The 4,903-nt window shown below is 36.5% G+C and overlaps 1 protein-coding gene across 1 annotated transcript in view; it reads right to left on the bottom strand.

Annotated features, from left to right (window-relative positions):
* Positions 1 to 23: 23 nt before the first annotated feature.
* The window catches only part of kif21a (kinesin family member 21A), a 65,185-nt gene continuing 60,305 nt past the window's right edge, over positions 24 to 4,903 (bottom strand). The window contains exons 30-31 of the mRNA XM_016238548.1: positions 3,097 to 3,296; positions 24 to 598 (exon numbers count right to left, since the gene is read on the bottom strand). Coding sequence (XP_016094034.1) covers positions 508 to 598; positions 3,097 to 3,296 — 291 coding nt within the window. The 3' untranslated portion in view covers positions 24 to 507. The remainder of the gene's footprint in view (positions 599 to 3,096; positions 3,297 to 4,903) is intronic.

The following is a 4,903-nucleotide window of genomic DNA, read 5'->3' as shown; positions in this document are numbered from 1 at the left end:
ATATATATATTTATTTTTTTTTTTTTTTTTTTTTTTTTTTTTTGAGATGAACTATGACCTGGATATGTTATAGTGAGATTTCACTCAGTCAGTCCTTAGACTCTAGCGCTCCATAACACTCTGTTTGAACTGGAATATTGAAGCCAGCTACAGAAGATCCGGTTCCTGAACTGAACGGAACTCCGCGTCAACATGACTGTTTTCACTGCCATCTTCTTGATTGTTAGAATTAACCAAGCTGACATGGTTATTGTAAGGACAAGGAGCTTTATTTAGCAAGTGAAGTTGACTTCACCTAATTGTGGGGCATCACTAAAGACGCAGTGAACTCTCGGAAACGTCCAAAGGAACCATAGTGAGAAGATTCCGATTCGAGTAGATTCTGCCGGGATGTGTGTGTTGAATGCCAAAGAGTCAACTGGATATCCATGTTTTATTAGTGGGGTCAAAGTGCAAATGTCTTTGGCAGCTGCGTTACCGTGGTAACACTGCAGTTGAGTTGAGTCATCAGTTACTGACGGCCTCGTCGATCGCGTCGGCCACATCTGCGGCTCCATCCAGACTTCCTCTCGCACGCCAGATCTTCACTGTGCGGTCACTGCAGGGTGGAGCCAGATGAGAGTCAGAGTGAATATCAGCCACAGTGTAGGGCTGCCAATTCTAAAGAATGTAACGATAATTCTGATTCCAGTTTTACACAACAATCCTAGGCCCTCATTTATCAACAGTGCATAGAAAAGGTTCTATATTTTGTCCTACGAATGAAATTTAGAATGTGCCTAAGTACAAGAAAATCCGTATTTATCAAACGTGCGCACGCAGTTCTTACACACACGAGTAAGCAATCATTGTTGATAAATCCCACATGTGCGTAAGTACAATGCTCATTTGCATTCGGAAACGCCTCCAATGAACCATATATGGGGACAACACCTCCCTTTATAAATCACGTGAATGTATGTGTCCTCACAGAAATCGTGGCAAAGAAAGCGGTACCGACTGAGAAGCCGTTCTGTGCTCTCACTCTCAGCGCGGTCTTTGAAAACACGTTCTCTGCAGAGCGCACTGTTTGCCAAGTTTTCAAACAACGCAAGATAAGCCATTGCACAGTCCGAGACAAACATTTGTCACAGCTGTCTTTTATAGGGTTTGACATTTACACAACAATCCTAGGCCCTCATTTATCAACAGTGCATAGAAAAGGTTCTATATTTTGTCCTACGAATGAAATTTAGAATGTGCCTAAGTACAAGAAAATCCGTATTTATCAAACGTGCGCACGCAGTTCTTACACACACGAGTAAGCAATCATTGTTGATAAATCCCACATGTGCGTAAGTACAATGCTCATTTGCATTCGGAAACGCCTCCAATGAACCATATATGGGGACAACACCTCCCTTTATAAATCACGTGAATGTATGTGTCCTCACAGAAATCGTGGCAAAGAAAGCGGTACCGACTGAGAAGCCGTTCTGTGCTCTCACTCTCAGCGCGGTCTTTGAAAACACGTTCTCTGCAGAGCGCACTGTTTGCCAAGTTTTCAAACAACGCAAGATAAGCCATTGCACAGTCCGAGACAAACATTTGTCACAGCTGTCTTTTATAGGGTTTGACACCAGTTACGCAACTTGTCTTTTTAAAACTAGACAAATGATAAATTGAATGTTTTATAATTAAAGGAAACACAGGACATATGTGGGTTGCATAATGCGTACTGTGACACACTTAAATGCTTTATATGTGTAGTGTCGCTATTCTACCACTAGATTCTCTGCGTAAGCATGCTCAGAGGTGTGCTTATATTTACATTCTTTTCTACGTATAAGTACAAGTTGGTAGATCCCACACTCTGCGTGAAACTGTTCTTATGCACACATCTGTGCGTATGCACTGTTGATAAATGAGGGCCCTGGATATGTGTTTTAGTACTTTTGACGAGGAAAGCCCCTCCAAATAATGGATCCTAACTGTACAGAAAACAAAACACATACAGTATACTAGATACTAAACCTAAATAATACTATTTTTTATTTGTTTTTTCAAATAAATATTTATTATTTATTAAGCCCCATTTATTACAACAAACCGTATACGTTTGTTTAATAAATATATGATAAAAAATAATAACCAGTAATAACACGAAAAATAATGATAGACCGATTTAAAACCATAACTCATGAGTTTGCAAAAAATTCATTATTTAAAAAAAGAAAGAAAAAAAACATTGGTCACGCTGTATTATTGTTGTAGTTTCTGTCCACATCAGTGTTTTAGTATCATTAAGATACTACTACAGTTTGCACTAATATTTTGAATTACTTTTTAGTTTTGTTTCAGTTAACATTTATTTTATTTCAAGTAATATATATATACACACACACACACACACACACACACACACACATATATATATATATATATGAATGGTTTTAGTTTCACAGAACTTTGTGAAATTAAATAAAGTTTTTGATGGGTGCTATTTTGATATTATTATTTTGATATATTACATAAATGTGCTGCCTATACAAAAAAAGAAAACAAGCAATATTGTGAATTGTACAACAAATTTAATGGACTTTTTTATTTGAACTCCTAAATATCCCAACGTTAGTTTTGCTATCCTTTGTTGTCTCTAGAGTAGAAGAGGGCTACAAACAGAATTTAAGAGCTTGTAAGTTCAGTTCATTTCCTTGTTTTATTCGATTCAAATGATCCATTTAAATGAACTGACTCAAAACTCTGATTCAACAATTCTTATGCATTATCACTCAAAAATGTTCATGGAAGTGTCCTCAGGCAATTGACATGCGTTAAAATGTTTATCATTGTTTATTACCATAAATTATACCGTTACATTGGTGCATATAAATGGAAATGATGAAATATCTTTCTGTTAATATAGTGCAAAATATATGCAAACTAGGTTATTTTTACTAGACTTTTCATGTATTTTATTTTGAATCTACTTTGCAACAATATCTGTAAAAATGAGGGCCCTTTGATTACACAGCAAATGACCCAGTTCAGCTTTAGTTCTGAATTTAAACCAGTTCTCGATTCCCAGTCGCAGTTTCACGTGTGTGTAACACTCACTCTGATGCGGTAAACAGATGGCTGCTGTTGGTAGAGATGCTGTTGATGGGGCTCTCGTGGCCTCGGAGTTCTCCCAGCGGACTCAGGGTGTCTGTGTGCCAGAGTTTGAGAACTCCTCCTCTACAGCCACTCAGCAGGATGGGAGACGCCGGCACGACGCCCAGAGCACAAACCCAGTCACGATGAGCGTTGGGTACCTGCTGTGGGACAACCAACATGTCAACCCATCAAATCCTGGACAAACACAAACACAGTTTGAGTCCTGATTGATTTACTTCCTGATGAGGTAATTAGACTCTTCCTGATCTCATCCTCAGATTAATCAACTGATTGGCTAATTGTCCTTGTGGAAGTTACTACACTTGCATTATAATGTTGCTAGAGTGGCTCCAAGAAGTATATGGACACTTAAGCCCAGTGTTGGGGTAACATGTAATAGCATGTAACATATGCTGCTGCTGCTGCTGCTGCTTGAATCCAAGTTTCTGCAGAGTTTTTAAGATCAAACTTAAGACTTCACAAGACCTATTTTAAGACCTGCACAAATTAAATTAATATAGCATGGTGCTACACAACAAACCCTTACAATCTCAAAATAAATCAGGAATCTCAGATTCTTTTACTTTAAACATTCAGAAATGTCTATGCTTTACTACTTTCAGCTGCTCGTTCACAAAGAGACATAACGTAACGAAAACATAAGCAATCATTAGGCATAAATGTGCGGTATTCACTGATCGTGAACTGCTCTGAAGCCACAATCCTGCTGAATGTGCAACAGCGTTTTGACTTTGAAATGTTGCAGTGCTCACTTTTGTTTATTTGAATCATAGCCTTTTGAAGTTTAATAATCTATGCATTACATATCTATGTATCATTTCTGACATGTATTAAAAAAATTATTTGTTAAGTCATAGTTCTGAGATGAAGTCAAAATTATTATTTTTAATTTTAAAATAAGTATTAATTATGAAATAAAAAGTTGAAATTATGACATAAGCTGAAATTGAAATAAAAGTCGAAACTGACATAAATCACAAGTTATGTGATAAAAAAAGTCAAAATTATGTACTACAGTAAGTAACAATTATGAGAAAAAAGTCAACATTATGACATACTAAGTCAAAACTGAGACCAAAAATTTAAATGATGAAATACCAAGTCATAATTATGAATTTTAAAAAAGGTCATAATTATGAGATAAAGCTTTTTTCTTACATGGTGGAAATGGGCTTCCATACATCCGTAACGCATATCTGTATCGCTGTTTTCTGACCCCAAATTTAAAGCCACTTAAAATGATAATTAAGACTTTTGTTATACTGTTTAATAGTTATTATGGCTTTAAATTTGATAAATTTAAATTTTAGACTTTTTAAGGCACTGTGGAAACCCTGATGAGTAGGCATATAGTACATAAATCCTGTAGCAGTTCTAGACAGGTGGTGCTGGGGGAGGTGGAGGGTTTCAGATGAATGAATGGCAATCTCAAATGTTGAGCAAGCAATCTCATCAGTATATATATATATATATATATATATATATATATATATTTGGTGTGAATTATTTATTGTTTAAAGGGGTCATATGATGCGATTTCATTTTGTCCTTTCTCTTTGGAGTGTTACAAGCTCTTGGTGCATAAAGAAGATCTGTAAATTTGCAAAGACTAAAGTCTCAAATCCAAAGAGATATTCTTTATAAAAGTTAAGAGTCAGCCACACCTACCTAAAACGGCTCGTTCGAACATGCCCCCACATATCTACCTCACTATGTGGGAATATTTGCATAACGCCGCCCAAATGTT

The sequence above is a fragment of the Sinocyclocheilus grahami genome, unplaced genomic scaffold, assembly GCF_001515645.1.
Source record: "Sinocyclocheilus grahami isolate Dianchi unplaced genomic scaffold, SAMN03320097.WGS_v1.1 scaffold543.1, whole genome shotgun sequence".
In the NCBI taxonomy this organism is placed as follows: Eukaryota; Metazoa; Chordata; class Actinopteri; order Cypriniformes; family Cyprinidae; genus Sinocyclocheilus; species Sinocyclocheilus grahami.
This window is presented reverse-complemented; position numbering and strand designations above follow the sequence as displayed.